General features: G+C 36.9%; 1 protein-coding gene across 1 annotated transcript; it reads right to left on the bottom strand.

Annotated features, from left to right (window-relative positions):
* Positions 1-64: 64 nt before the first annotated feature.
* RTRAF (RNA transcription, translation and transport factor) lies at positions 65-14,644 on the bottom strand. The gene is made up of 8 exons (XM_020887006.2): positions 14,482-14,644; positions 12,622-12,746; positions 9,690-9,789; positions 5,502-5,591; positions 4,557-4,645; positions 2,441-2,509; positions 498-546; positions 65-385 (listed from the first exon to the last, which is right to left on the bottom strand). The coding sequence occupies exons 1-8, from the start codon at positions 14,540-14,542 to the stop codon at positions 231-233; spliced, it is 738 nt and encodes a 245-aa protein (XP_020742665.1). The 5' UTR covers positions 14,543-14,644; the 3' UTR covers positions 65-230.
* Positions 14,645-15,591: the final 947 nt, after the last annotated feature.

Raw genomic sequence — 15,591 nt, 5'->3', positions numbered from 1 at the left:
AAACCACAAGGGAGAAAGCAGATTACTTTTACAAATACATAAAACACAGTCAAAAAAAAAAAAATCGCCTTCCCAACTTTATTAAAGAAAAAGCAATGATGGTAAATCTCTAGAACATAGTCAATTTTCTGGGATTCTTCCCTCGAAAACATGACATTTCCACACACATGCCAAAGCTTACATGGTTCCCAATTGTACTAAGTAGGTGAGAAGCTGAAATCCTAAAATGTTCATCTTCCAACCTTCCCCAGTCTGTGGTCTGTCTTTGGGTCAGCAATAATCGCCTGAACAGCTACTATGGCTTCATTAATTTTTGTCTGTAGCTCTCTGAGCTCTTCTATATGCAGCAATCGCAGAATTTGAGCAGCTTCATTAAGAACTGCATCTGTTTCATAAGAAACACTGCATTAATCAGTAACTTTTGCATTTATTCACTCACTTCCCCCAAACAATCACCAAGTCTCTAAAAAGTTTGAATTAAAACAAAAATCACTTACCCCCTGTGTCAAAACCAAGAATATGCTTGTCTAAGGCAACCGGCAAGCCCTTAAGGAAAAAGGACAAAAATCAGACTATATATAGTTATACATTTATATTTTCTTACCTAATACTGAAAAGCAGCTAGCTAGTCTGTTATTTTAGCCCTTTTAGCTGCAGTGGCATGGTGCCTGAGAATTTTCTCTTTAAATATGCCTTTTGATGAGTGACTTTTTTCCTACTACCAAAAAAAAAAAGGCTTTTCCATGTAGTAAGAAGCTAGTTTCATAACACAATCCAATCCTTTAAAACCAGGCACTATAAAAGCATAGCTCCTTTCTGCAGCAGTGCTATCATTACAGCTACGGAGCGAAGGTTGAACAGGGCTGCTGCTGTCCCACTTGAGTGACAGTAAGCAGCCAGTGTACAGAACAAACAGGATTACTTCTATTCATGAGCTTCCTCAACTTTATTTCTGAGCACATTGTCTTTATGAACTGTACAAATCTAAAATACACAACTTTTTTCTGGTTATGACATTTATCAGATTATATATTTTAAAAGTTACTTTGAAATAGTCTAGGAAAATGAACAGAATCTAAACCATTTAGTTAACCAGTCAACACCTGTATCATAATCACCTTTGGTATAATGCCCAACCATATAAAGTTCACAATAACTATCAAAAATAAGGACAATAACTATCAAAAATAAGGACAATAACTATCAAATATAAGGAAGGCAGTTTAGACTTTCTGCTTATTATATACTGTATAAAATCATTACCAGTTAAAGTCAATACTTTCAATGTTACAAATGCTAAAGCTGTCAGTTCTCACTTCATGCCCCAAATCCGGTGTAATGAATGAGTGCAACCAAGAAACTACAGAACTCTTCCACTGTTGTTACTGTAGCATAGTATCTTCTGAGCTGACACTGAAGTTAGGATTTATCTGGAACCATGAAAATAAACTGAATTTTACTTGGCAAATAGGAGCAAAGATTATTTGGTTATGGCCTTATTTGCACTGCCTTCCAAACCAAAGGCATAGTTTTGCTGAATGATTATGAATGATTTGATTATGCCAAAACAACTTACTGTTTGTTCTATAGTGGGGGTGAAATAAGCTGATCCTTAAGTTTCCAGTGGCCTGATTCATACATAATTAATAAGCCAGTAAGAACCTTTAAAAGAAACTGAGTGTCTTTCAGAGGAGCACTACCCTGCCCTGGCATTAACAACCTTTCAAAACTACTGGGCTTTGATAAAGATGAGGTCAAAGGACAATAGACACTGGGGAATGAGAGGGTGAGGAGGCATGACTGAAGGACCCGGGTTCAGAATACAGACTGTAACGAAGACATTCATCTATGTAGCAGGAAGGGGCATTATCAGATATCTGCAGCTGCTAACCCGAGGACACTGTCTGCACTGATCCATACTCAAGAAGACTTTAGGGACATTTGGATTTTTGGTACAATTCATCTGAAACTATCCTAAAATTATTAACAACAAGTTACTTTATCATGGTTTATGGTAGGAAATGAGCTTTCTCTGAAGAAACACAAGGGTGGAGATAAAGACTTAGGTAGAAAAGGAAAACTAATGAGTATCAAAGAGGAGGTGTGTCCTGTTTTCTAGTAGTTAGTCAAAATAACCCAGTAAATTTCACAAGTTCTTTTAAATTAACTGAGCACACACAGTGGTTTTCTACTGGTAGACTGTAAATGTGGTACTGGCAGCTTCTTAAAAGTAATGAAGTGAGATAAATGTGAAGTTCACTTTTCACTCAAATATAACTGGGGACAATTTGCTTAAGAATCAAATTCAACCCTGCTGAAGTACTTTCTCTGGGCAGTTCTAACACAGAATATCTTAAGCATTGTCAAGTAGTTTAAACTCCAAAAAAAAAAGGTTCAGTAATAATTTAGGATTTATGTAGATTAAAAAAAAACAACGTACCTCTTTCGTTTGATTTGCTTTAGCAACTGCATCTTGTGTCAGGCGCTCCTGGACCAAAATGCGAATTGCCTAAGAAATCCCCAAAAATATTATTTTTACTTTTTATTGGCTGTTTATCTTTTCTTCTCTCAATATATAGAATAAGTATGCTCAATATGATGAAATTAGAAATACCTAATTTCAGTAACAAACTCTCCAGCAAGTTAAAAATAAAACAGCTATTGTAATGAAAGTTTTCACTTTTAACATTTAATGTGGAATGATGTTCATAACAATTGACATTTCTTGAATAAGTAATTTGTGTGTGGTAAAAAATTTTTTTTAATAAAGAAGGATACATGGTGAAAAAGTAGGTCTCCTTTCTATCCAAGCCTCAGTCATGGTTTCCGAAAACAATTACTGCTACCAGATCCTTCTACATACTCACAAAGTCTCTATCAAATTACTAGCTCACCAGGGATACATGCACATGCGTGTGTGCACGCACACAATCTTTGACACAAAGAGTAGTGTATAATACTGTCCTTGTGTTCTTCACTTCATTATAGTAAAATATTTTTCAGATTATTCATAGGACACATTGATTTTTTCATTATCAACACATTTTATCACTGCAGACACAAGTGCATGCATGCACTTGCACACACTCGTAAAGATTTTAAGGAATTTTAGTGAATGATAGTGAAAACCCCAAAGGGTGAAAGTGTGAAAAATTATTTTTAATAATAAAAACCTGGAAAAATACATTTGAAAAATAACTAAACCAATCTAACAGTCACTGCAAATATATTACACAGTCCAGTTGCCAAACAGTTAATGTACTGATTCTCACACCAAGCAAACCTATGAAGATGTCTAGATCATATGTTTGCTTCAATTAAAAGAACAAACATGCAGTTAGGATTAGAATTTTATAGCTTTTAATTATAACTGACTTATACTTTAGCGTCCCAAATAGACTATTTTCCTCTCTCTCAGTTTATGATTAAGGCTGACACAACCATTGTAGAACTATTCCAAAATAATTTTTGTAATTGCCCAAGAAAGGAACAAGCCTTTGAAAGAGCTAAATTTCACTAAAAACAACTTTTGTCTCTTGGCATCCAATCAGAGTTGAGATGATCCAAGTTAACATTCAGATTCAGCAGAAAGAATTATAATAATCTAGGAATAGAATAGTCTTCCCCTTCTTACAATTGTCACTTAATATAATTCTAAAAAGGAGAATAAAGTATGGCTTAATCTCTTGTTGGGAGAGTGAAATTAATTTCCTGCCAAGTAGTTTAAAGTAATTTAAGGCTCTTTAATTTCTCATAAAAATCAATAATAATTTCTAAAATAACTTCCAAATCTGGTATCCTAAGGACCACTCCCCTGCCCCTCCCCCACCAGACTATCATAATTACTCAACATGAATCGTCTGAAGCAAGAGTAGATTTTTCCTCTCAGAAATAAGACATGTCTTTCAGACCTTTAGATTCCCTGATGGAAGGACTGAATTGAATGGCCTATCTAGGATGGGGGGCTTGGAGGACTGAAACATTCATTCCTCAGAGAGACTTAGGGGTATATATTTTTGACCAAATGCACCATTACTAGTTTGGCATTTTCCACAATCTTAACGCATTACAGACCATGAATCTTTAAAAGGACTAATTAAAAAGAGGTGGGGTGATACAGGAGGAAGACTGGACTGAGTGGCTAGTTTAAGGTCAAGTGTCTAGTTTAAATCCTGACTCATTTTCTGTGTCCAGTGTCTAGTTTAAATCCTATCATTTTCTGTGTCAGCTTGAACATTATTTATCTATTATCATTCACTACCCCTAGGACTGTTGGGCAGACTGAGCGAGATCATCTTTGCAAAGGATTTAGCACAGAGGCAGGTTCATAGTAAATACTGATATTGGTTGTTAGGTAATCTAATGCCAATGAACTAATTAAATCCAGTTTATATCCTACATCCCTTCACATTTTACTCATTCAACCACAGATTTAAATATCAAACATAATTATTTTTACAAAATGAAGATTTTAAAAATTATATATAAACATATAATTACTTAGAAAATGAGTTTTTAAAATTGTTACATGTATGAACAAAAAATATGAATCTGACCTTAAGCATTACCAGGTAATCATCATGACGCTGAATCTGAAGAAGGTTAGCCAAAGCCATTACACCAGCCTTAAAATCAGGATTATTTACTATAAAAGATTAAAAATGGAGACATAGCTCTGTAAGCATGTAATTACAGACATAAATGTAAGCATATATTAAAAACATTTTTATTTCCTAGTAACAAAAAAAATCTCTCAATTTCTAAAATTAATGCTGACAAAAGTAGTATGGGGCATCATCATTAGGTAAATTGATGAGATCAATGGTTTTCCTACTAATCAACCAAAGTGAACAACCCAGTAAATGACTAACTCACATGAGGTTTGTCCTGCAACTTTCTCTGCAAGGCCCATTTATATAGCACTTTTAATTAACTTTTCTCACAAAGCTATTAATTTTAATACACAGATTCCCTTCCAAGGACAGTTTTCCCAAAACCTTTTCTCTGAGCCGCAGCCCTAGAGTGTCCAAGCAGCTTTTTAATTCATAAGGGTAACTCATAAATAACAGGTCACCATCAGTCAGCAAAAGAATATTTAACATAACCTAAGTAATTAAAATCTTCATACTTTTAAAAGGAGAAAGAACTACTTAAAGACATCTGGGACTTACAAAATGAAAAATTTTAACACTTGTTTCATAGTCATTAGATTTAATATTTCCTGCACCTAGGAAAGCAATCAGATCAAATGCCCAAGTTACTAGGAACAGATGAAAGAAGAGCATTTTAAATTTCAGATATTCAACTATATAAGGGAGAAAGGACACTGTCACAACAATAAAAAACAGCATAAAGAATAAAAAAAAAAATGAACACAAATGTCTGTCTGCATGAAACATTCTTCATCTACTAAAACCAAGTAAACCCAGACTTCATTCTAGAAGTAAAAATCATTTAAGAAACCAAAAATGTTGATAATTTTTATGCATTTATAAACTTACCATCCAAATTGATCAATGGCTCTGCATTTTTAGCTGCATTGTCAGCGTTTTTTGTGTTATCAGGTACCAAGTCCTTGTTGTATTTTTCAGCTGTAAAGATAGGCAAAGATACAATTTGTAGGACTTCAACTTAAGGTAAAATAAACACTGCTTATTTATTGAATTTAACTAAGCCAAACTGGGTGTAAGCATAGACAACTCATCTATTTAAAATTACTTTTTGCTATTAAAAAACTCTATAAGACAAGGTGAGTAGTTTATTTTTAATTAAGCTAAAATGATTATCCAACACAAGTATCTTTTCATTAACGTTTCTTAAAGTATCTAAATCTTGAGAGAGAAAATCTGCTTTTCAGCTTCCTCTGAAACTTGGGAGGGGTAGAAGAATGGAGGTGGGTAAATATAGCTCACATGAGGTTAAATATAAACTCACTAAAAAGTTTCTTCCCAAATCATCTTTTGAATGCTGTATACAGAATCAAAAACTTTGCTTTCTAGAAAAAACAGCACTTCAAATACACCATGACACACAAAGCTAAACTTTGAGTCTTAAAATGCAGAATTCCAAAAAGAGATTTTATTAGCTTTACTTGAAAAATAATATTTCAAGATTTTACAAATAAAAATATTTAATAATAACTCACTAAATTTAATGCCCCCAAAGTCATCTTTGGCTATAGTGCTTTTATAATTTGCTTTAAAAAAGGGGGGGGGGAAATAAAAGCATTAAAATTTAAGTCAGACAGAAGTTAGCTGAAAGGAGTCGCCACTAGACAAATCTGGAACAAACATTTAAATACATGATGACAAATAAGGATTAAAACCCACTGAGTAAAATAAGAATTCACATATCTACACTGATTTGAATAAAAACATATATTGGTAAGAAGGGAACTGCTCTTCCTTTCAGTGGAAAGCCAAAAAAATGTAGACGAATGACAGAATTAGAAAAACACCTTCTGGCCATCATAATCAATATAATAATTGACTCAGGCCAGAATCATCAAATGGATACTAAAGCTAGGATTTAAGGAGGAAAAGCACAGAGAAATCATCTCAAAGTGTCTCTTTTCCAAGATATGTATCTAAGGAATTTCAACGACTAGGACTCTGGTCTTTCACTGGAGAGGGCATGGGGTTTGATGAACCAAGGTCCTGCATCCTGTGAGGTGCAGTCAAAAAGAAAAAAAATAAGATACATATTTATTGCAAAGGGGAAAACAGTAACTTTACACTGAAGAAAGCTTACCCAAGTGATCAGAAAAATGACTAACATTTAGGTATATCACTAACACATGCATCCTAATATGAGGTACTTAAAAGAATGCAACATAACTTGTGTTATTCTTACTGCAAACTCTCAACCCAACCATGAAGAACCATCAGACACACCCAAACTGAAGGACATTCTACAAAATAAGTGTCACTGTTCTAAAGCACAAAGACTGAGTAAATCGTGCCAGAGTGCAGGAGAATGAACACAAGAGGTGAACAAGAATGAACAAAACACACAATCCAGGATTGCTTTGGAGGTTTTTGTTCACTTGTTTTTGCCATAAAGAAGATTACTGAGACAAACACTGAAATGTGAGTAATTTATAGACAACGGCAGAGAGTCAAAGTTAATCTCCTGATTATGATAAGCATACTATAGCTATGTAAGACAATGACTTTTTTTTTCTTTTAGGAAATGTGCATTTAAGTGCTTAAGAGTAAAAAGAAAAATCATCTACAATTTACTGTCAGATGGTTTAGAAAAAAATTAGAAGTATGTGAATACACAGAAAAGGTTTAGGCAAATGAAGTAAAATGTTAATAACACCTGCAGAATTTGAGTATGTAATAATTCTTTTTATTATTCCTGCAACATTTCTGTAAATTTGAAATTGTCAAAGAAGTCAAAAGAACTTGTCAGCTTTTAATCACCTGAATTGACAAGCAAGCTAAAGGCTTTCTAAAATATTACAGAATAATAAAAATTCATAATTTATCAAAAATAAAAATTTAAAATAAAAGTCAAGAAGAATGAACTCATCAATGTAAAGGCATAAGAGAACAACAGTGCCTCCTACTGATAAGGGGCAGTGTTTCAGATGTAAATTCGGCTTTTTTATACATTAAAGGAAACCATGCTATCACTGAGAAATAACTGTACTTACATTCATATATTTCACTTACCAAGGATTTATTAAAATTGATAAGCACATCTACTGTACACAAGAAACTACGTCAGGCACTGTGGCAGAGAGAATCATGACTGTTCCCTCCCTGCAAAAGATGGCCATATTGCAATCCCTAGAAGTTATGAATATGGTTATCTTACATGGCAAAAGGGACTCTGTGGGTGTGACTAAATTAAGGACCTTGAAATGGGGGGGTGGCAGGTTACCCTGGATTATCTAGGTGGGCACAATGGAATCACAGCATCCTTAGATGAGGGAGGCAGGAAGGTCAGAGTCAGAGAAGACTTGACAATAAAAAGCAGAATTAGAGAGATTAGAACTTGCTATGCGGCTAGATTTGAAGATAAAGGGAAGAGAGTCCAGGAAAGCAGGCAGCCTCCAGAAGACAAAGAAATGAATCCTCCCCTAGAGCCTCCAAAACCAACCAACCCTGTCGACAAACTGACTTCGATCCTGATACAGGTGTTGGACTTCTGACCTCCAAAACTGTAAGACACTGAGTTTATGGCAATATGTTACAGCAGCAACAGGAAATTAACAGAGGTACCATGTAGAAAACAAAGCTGAGTATCAGCCTACAATTTAGTGAGGCAAGTAAGACGAGCAAAAGGGAAAGTGCAAATGATCTAAAAAGGTATTGAGATAAAAGTTATGAAAGTTAAGAAGGAAGTATCGTTGCTGCTAGCTGGCATTTGAGCTGGATCTTACAAGGACAGACAGGATTTATAAGTGAAGAGATAGACTGAAATGGCATATCAGTCAAGGGAAAAGTGAAAGAAAAGAAAGAAGGGGGGGAAAAGGAGATGGAAAGAGGAAACAGCATTACTCTAGTTTGGCTGGGGTGGCAAGTATATGAATACTAGTTTAAAGGCTTTGAATATCATGCTAAGGAGCCTGAAATTCCTTTTGTAGAAAATGGGAAAGCAATGGTGTTTGTGAATATATAAAAGGAACTATTCTTTGGAGACAAAGTGTAGCATCCTAAAACATTTATGTTTCAAAAAATTAGCTTCCATGTGGATGAAAACAGAGGATGACACAGATGGGAGACTACTATGAAAGGTGTTATGATCATCTCAGGAGAAAGGGACAAGAGCTAGAGTTAGGGTGACAGCAGTGGCCATGGAGAAGGAAAGATACAACAGACAAAGGAAAAGATGGATGGGGACAGGATGGGAAGAAATGAGGGGCCAAAGACACTAAAACTAAACCTGGAGTGAGAAATGGCAACCTACTCCAGTATTCTTGCCTAGGAAAATCCATGGACAGAGGAGGCTGGAGGGCTACAGTCCATGGATTCCTGAAGAGTCAGACATGACTTAAGAGACTAAACAACAAAAGGTATTAAGAAGGCTTCAAAAGCAAATGATTAAGACTGGAACTGATGATCGCAAGAAAGAGAACAACATAAATGAAGAGGATGGAGATAAAATAAGATAATCAGATCTTATATTTAGATGTTAGCAGGCCTTTCAAAATGAAATGGCCTAATGAGAGAAAAATGGTTTATTGGAAACTATTTTCACGATAAGCACAAATATTCAAAATCTTCCAATGATTTAAGTATCTGTAATAAAATAATGTTAAACATGAATAATAAATATATTTTGGCTTATAGTGCACATGTGCATTAGATGTATATTTCAGTCTTTAGTGAAATTGGCTGCTGCAACCAAGACTTGAAATCCTATCAATTCTGGGACAGTAGCAACAAGTGAACTTGAAAGGCTAAGGTGCAGACTGTGCCAAGATGGCAAATTCACTGAAGTGATGTGACTTTGTGAGAGGACATCACCTTCAAATTCTAAAAAAGAAAATCTAGAATGACTACAAACAAAAAGTAAAATTTTAATCAGATACTGCAAAGTGAGATGAGGATGTATAAAAATTAAAACCAATCAAAGGTAAAACAATCTAAGACAAACAGGCAAGTTCCCTACATTTCTACCCTCCTTTCCCACCCTTTCTCTCCCTCTCTTTACAATATATTCCCCACAAAACGTACCATTATCTCCATACTCAAGTCTAACAGCTAAGCCAAGAAGCCAGTCGATTGCTTCCTGTCGATCTTGAATCTTGAAAGGACAGTTAACATCTCTGAGATACTGTGAAGGAAAAAGAAAATTGCTTCATTGTTACTATAAAATCACAAATAAAACATGGTGGAATTAAGAGACCTGAGTTTGAATCTCTTAAGAATTTCTTGTAACATTTATATTACTAAACCTTTGATGCAATTATATAATCCATTTAAGTATATACTACTTAGGAAAAAAATTAAGTACTCCCATCATACTTTATGAAAGTTTTACTTTTGCAGATTCCAGACAGGGCATCACTAATCTACAATAACTTCATTTTGTAGATGAGAAAACCGAAGCCTATAGGTCAACACTTCCTGTCAGTTACACAACTTAAATCAGGGACCTGAATCTCAACCATATGATTCCAGGTCTCAATACACAGAGTAATTAAATAAAAACATGTATCAAATAACAAAACCCAATTATTATCTAAACCTTAGGTTTCATATTTTGGAATGCTTCCAACAGAGTAAGGTATGTGACACACAGGTGTTTTGAATAAACATCAGATGCGATATATTCAAATAAGCATGTCCTTAAAGTAAATCTCTCAGGAGCTTAAAATCTAATCCCACAACAATGCTATAACTCAAACCTTCTGGAAATCCTTTTGGGGATACCTAATGAATCAACACTTTTTAACCATAACTTATTTTCTAACCAAAAATTTTCTTCACCTGCTTTAAAAAAAAAAGCACCTCATTCACAAGATTTAGTCATGATACAAAGAGCAAACCCACCTTCAAAGTATAAAAAACTGCCAATATTCAAAATATGTCTCCTGATGTAAAAGTAATTTCAAAAGAAGTTCTAAATATGCTTTAAGCAATGACATCATCATTCCAAAGAGACCACCTTAAGGACAGTATCTGTGTAAGTTCCAATATATTTATCTTTAGGTTATACTACTTTACTGTCATTTCTGGGTCTTTTTCACCGGAAAGTTTATTCTTCTTCAACACCCTCCGACATGTGGAACTCTGTATTGTCTTGTACACGAGTAGACCATTAAGTAAAATGTGATAAAAGAAAATAGAAAATTCTAATAATGTATTTCAAAGTTTTAAGAAGTCTTTTAAGAAGTCAAAATTTTCAAAATATACTTTTGAAGGGTAAAGGAAAATGATCTAGTGGTACCAATATCAGTAGCAGAAGCAGGAAAATTAACAAACATATAGCACTTGCGATGGGCCAGGCACCTCTGTGACAGGCTCATAGGTATACTTCATTAATAATACGACACTCCTGAGATAAGATACCACTGTTATCCCCATTTATTGATAAAAATCTCGAGCCACAGAAAGGTTAATAAACTTACTCATTGTCATAGAGATAATATGTAACTTACACAATTCCCTAGTCCACAAAAGGAGAAAGTTAGCTACCTAAACATTCTGTTCCAGTCAATGAAAAATTAAATCATTTTCAAATTCTTAAAGGAAAAGATCTCATCAAAGTAATAGAGCTGATAAAAATGTTTAATATGATGACGCTGTAAAATGTAATTTTTATTCTAACTTGAAAAAACTTTTCTGCAAAAATGTTACTAAAATTAAACTAGGTCAATGAAAAAGTTATTCCAGCCACAAAAAATAATACTGTTTTTTTAAAAAAAGTATTATTTCTATTGTACACAACAAAGGACAACTGTGTATGTTAAATATAAGCAAACACAAGAGACAACCTTAGTTTTCAATCAATAAGACATGTCAATAATGTCTTATTTTAATATAATAGTATTTCTGCTACATTTTTAATGTAATGTAAAAAATCTGATTTTGGCCATTTTTACTATTTATATAATATGTGTCACTGTTTATTTAAGAAGTCTCCATGTTATTTGGACTAAACTATTTCTTTTCTTTGAGTGTCTAACTGTGCCATTACTTTTATTAGTTAATAGTCTATAAAGCTTGTTTTCAATGGGCAGCCTGCTAGTCAGGTACAGGGCCCTAGAAGATTTGAATAAATTTTGCTATAGGGAAAATGCAGAAATGAATACTGACATATCATTCACTCATTTATGTTCATAACATATATATATGTAAATACACACTCATAAATACATTTTTTCATGAAAGAAACAGGTCTTTCTGTTGAATGTCAGGCACTCATCTAAGTACTGGGGATAAGGGCCTGCTCTCCAGATACATTAGCTTAATGCTGACAGTTTCAAGAAGCCAGGCATTGGTTGGGAAAGCTGAGGAGTGGCAACACTAGTCTAGTCATATCACCTAAAACTGACAGAGCTTCCTAGTTGGATCAAGTTCAAACTTTTTATCCCCTATACCCCTGCCCCCACTCTCATGCCTGATGATTCACCATACTATTTCTATCTAATACTGAATGCTTGGTAGGAATAGTATGCTTTACAAATATGGTAAGAAAAAAGTTATACCCCTGAAATCCAGCTTTTCTAACACTGATTATTGTTATCATTGTTTGGGGTATAATTGCTTTACACTGTTGTATTAGTTTCTGCTGTACAATGACTTTGTTGTGTGTGTGTGGAGACCTCCCTCCTACCCGACCCCCCACTCCACTCATCACCCATCTAGGTCATCACAGAGCACTGAGTCGAGCTCCCTACACTATACACACTGACTTCCCACTATCTACTTTACACATGGTAGTGTATATACATCAATCCTAACCTTCCAATCTGTCCCACCCTCTCTTTCCCCTGCTGTATTCAGAAGTGTGTTTTTTAAGTCTGCATCTCTCTTCCTGCCCTGAAAATAAGTTTGGGTGGATGTTTTATCCAGCTATATTATTTTAAAAGAAAAATTATATTATTTTAAAAGCTGTCTTCATAGAGAAGCTCTCGGTATGTTTTACTTTCTAATTCATTACCTTTTCAAAGAACTTGGGCCAGTCACTGCTGTGAATGTTTCTTAAATTACCTCTGTCTTCAATTTTATAGTGTCTGATTTTCTGGTCTTCAAGCCAAACAATGAAGTTTCTAAATTCTGTTTCATCTGTAATAAAAACACCATATAAATCACAAGAAAGTGAAAGTCGCTCAGTCGTGTCCAACTGTTTGCCACCCCATGAACTATACAGTCTATGGAATTCTCCAGGTCAAAATACTGGAGTGGGTAGCCTTTCCCTTCTCCAGGGGATCTTCCCAACCCAAGGGTCGAACCCAGGTCTCCCGCACTGTAAGCAGATTCTTTACCAGCTGAGCCACAAGGGAAGCCCATGAGAAGCACTAGCTAAAACACTTCCATCTCCACAAATAGTCTTGTGCAATTTTTAACTGCAAAATCATAAGTTACTTGAGCTGCTTGAAGTAGGAGTTGAATGTACAGACTTTGGATTAACTTCTGTTCATATCCTGGCCTGAATTCAAATTCTGGCTCCAGAAATTTAGTGGTTGTGTGAACCTGGGCTAATTACCTAAATTTTCTGTGCCTCAGATTCTTGAGTTACAAAATAGGTATTTACTTCATAGGTTTGTTATGAAAGATTAAATATAGTAAGAATAAAAACAGTGCCTGGCACACAATTTTGCTACTTAAGTGTCAGTTATTTCAGTTCCTATGAGGAAGAGGGGGAGAAAGGACTAAGCAAGGTTAAATTAATAGCAACAATAAAGTACAAGAAATTAAATGGCAATCTGAACAAGGATACCAACTATCACTGTCATTTGCTATTAAGGACATTAAACACATTCATGAAATAGTGTGTATGTTGTTTCATTTAATCCTCCCTATGCTTTTGAGGTAAGTAATATCCCCATTTTACCAGTGAAAAAGTTGAGGCTCAAAGTTTCAAATCCAGATCTAAGCTTTATTCCTACTGAACTTTTTTTGTTAAATAAAAGGCAAAACAGAAAAACAAGATTCTGTAAGTTGACATGCTTCTACAGGAGATGACAAAACACTGTCATCCTGCTTGGAAATCATCTTCAATTTCCAAGTTCAAGCTTGAGTTCAAATTCAGGCTTCCCCAAGTCTTGAGAAATACACAATGGTTTTAATATACCGGGTCTTACTTGATCCCTTTAAAACTTAATCTACCACAGGCCAAGAATTCTGGAAGAAAATGAGTAGTGGTGGGCGGCAGGTGAGTAGCAGTGGGTAGCAATCTTAATACTTTCTATAGTTTCAACCTGTGAAATCCCAAATATCTTTGTATTTACAATTCAACCGCCCCGCTCATCCATTAACTACCCCCCCAACCCCAACACTGTAATTAGCTCGTTAATACAGGCGCTCACCCCAACACTGTCAGTCTTGGACTTCATTTTATCTTGGGTTCAAAGTGCTGAATGGGTTCTGCCCCTACTCCTACCCCCTCCCCTCCTTAGTTCCCGGAACGAGTCTTTTAAGTTACTCAGCATCTTCCTTGGATTCCAGCACTGTGCCGACCCCCAGCAGGTGCTCAGGATATCGCCCAATCACCCGTGAAACATGGGGCTGAAGGGCTAAGTTAAAAAGCGAAGACTTTCCTTCTAGAGTGCTGAGGGTGCAGGCGAAGGCTGTGGGGGTTGGTGTCTGGAGTTCAGCAAGTGCAGAAAGTGGCGATGCCGAGGCAAAAGTGGGTAGCGGAGAAGGAAGGATGAGGGAAAACAGAGGTGTTTGGGGCCGGGAGGAGAGGGGCGCCGGGGAGACAAGGCCGCGGACGGTCCGGGTGGAGAGCCCAGGAGCGTGCGCTGAGCGGCGGCCGGCGGGTCACGGACGAGCTGCGGGCCCGGGGCCGTCTCCTCACCTTTGCAGTTGAAGCCGGCAGGGTTGTGGTAGTCAAGGGCAGTCAACTTGCGTCGGAACATGGTCCCGGCTGCTCGCTCCGGTCCCCCGGGATGCGGCCGGGAGAGGCGAGGCTATGAGGAGCAGGCGGCGCAGACACGGGCGACGCGGCGAGAAGGCGGGCGGGCGCCGGGAGCTCCGAAATGACGGCGGCCTCAGCCAATTGTGGCTTAGGAACGGCAGCCGCCGGACAATGCCCACCAATCGCGGCTCTGGCTGGGGAGGCGGGGCCACGTCGGGGCACGTCGACGCTTAAATAAACTTTATTGTCAGCTTTCTAGTTGTACAATAGACAGAGAGCAACTGAGAAACCCAGTTACCGCTTGCTTTCTTCGCCGTTTTGATAACAGCACGCAGAGAACAGTATCCCTAGAATTTCTGCTATCGCCCATACCTCTTATTGGACCATACAAACTGTTTAGTATTTTCAGTGTATTCATTCATTCATTCATTCAATTATATGCCTCCAACATAATAGGTGCTCTTCTAGCAAGGCTAATGCAGACTTTTAGCAAGGTCCCTTTATGACTCGGGCTTCCCTCCTGGCTCAACAGGTAAAGAATCTGCCTGCCATGGAGGAGACCCGGGTTCGATTCCTGGATTGGGAAGATCCCCTGGAGAAGGAAATGGCAACTCACTCCAGTATTCTTGCCTGGAGAACCCCATGGTCAGAGGAGTCTGGCGGGCTACAGTCCATGGCGTCCCAAGAGTCAGACACGCCTTTGCGAGCGAGTAAACCGCCACTTTATGACTCCTTCGGCTTCCCAGGTGGCACTAGTGGTAAAAGAACCCGCCTGCCAATGCAGGAGACGTGTGTTCGATCCCTGGGTTGGGAAGATCCCCTGAAGAAGAAAATGGCAACCCACTCCAGTATTCTTGCCTGGAAAATTCCATGGACTGTACAACTGTAATACTACGTGATAGTTCCTGACATGACTAGCAACCACGAAATTTTGAAGCCAGAAACCTGGACTTACCCTTTACTCCCTCTGACTGCAGTTACAACATCCAATAGTTCATTGATTCCTGCTGTTCTGCCTCTCAAATTCCTCACCTCCTCCCAACCTCACTG

Source organism: Odocoileus virginianus, chromosome 6 (assembly GCF_023699985.2).
Source record: "Odocoileus virginianus isolate 20LAN1187 ecotype Illinois chromosome 6, Ovbor_1.2, whole genome shotgun sequence".
NCBI classification, from domain to species: Eukaryota; Metazoa; Chordata; class Mammalia; order Artiodactyla; family Cervidae; genus Odocoileus; species Odocoileus virginianus.
Note: the sequence above shows the minus strand (reverse complement) of the source record. Positions and strands in the feature narration are given on the sequence as shown.

Coding starts and splice junctions, on each gene's coding strand:
- RTRAF (XM_020887006.2), bottom strand. CDS start 14,542: ATGTTCCGACGCAAGTTGACTGCCCTTGACTACCACAACCCTGCCGGC. Junction 9,790..12,621: donor GGCCCAAGTTCTTTGAAAAG/GTAATGAATTAG, acceptor TTTCCTTCACAG/TATCTCAGAGATGTTAACTG. Junction 5,592..9,689: donor ACTTGAGTATGGAGATAATG/GTACGTTTTGTG, acceptor CTATCTTTACAG/CTGAAAAATACAACAAGGAC.